Source organism: Corvus brachyrhynchos, unplaced genomic scaffold, assembly GCF_000691975.1.
Source record: "Corvus brachyrhynchos isolate BGI_N302 unplaced genomic scaffold, ASM69197v1 scaffold68, whole genome shotgun sequence".
Taxonomy (NCBI): domain Eukaryota; kingdom Metazoa; phylum Chordata; class Aves; order Passeriformes; family Corvidae; genus Corvus; species Corvus brachyrhynchos.
Window position 1 is genome coordinate 1,163,052 of NW_008240039.1, and position 292 is coordinate 1,163,343.

Here is a 292-nt window from a genome sequence, read left to right on the forward strand (position 1 = left end):
CACCCCCACCACCTCCCCGAGGACCTGATGCTGGAGAGGTTTTCCTCCATCCCGGATTTCCAGCCCTTCTTTGACAACGGAGAGCCTTGCATCGAGGTGGAGTGCGGGGAGAACAAGGCGCTGCTCTACATCAATAAGTTGTGCCAAGGGAGCAAAGGACCCTCTATCCGGTACAGGGGAGAGTGGCTCACCCCCAACGAGTTCCAGTTTGTCAGCGGCAGAGAGACGGCCAAGGACTGGAAGCGCAGCATCAGGCACAAAGGTAAAGGCAGCGCTCGCCGTGTGCCGGGGT

General features: G+C 59.6%; 1 protein-coding gene across 1 annotated transcript in view; it reads left to right on the forward strand.

The window, feature by feature from the left end:
- Nucleotides 1-6: 6 nt before the first annotated feature.
- The window catches only part of SAMD11 (sterile alpha motif domain containing 11), a gene marked incomplete at its 5' end in the record, with an annotated part of 82,596 nt that continues 82,310 nt past the window's right edge, over nucleotides 7-292 (forward strand). The window contains one exon of the mRNA XM_017743968.1: nucleotides 7-262. Within this exon, the coding sequence (XP_017599457.1) occupies nucleotides 7-262 (256 nt within the window). The remainder of the gene's footprint in view (nucleotides 263-292) is intronic.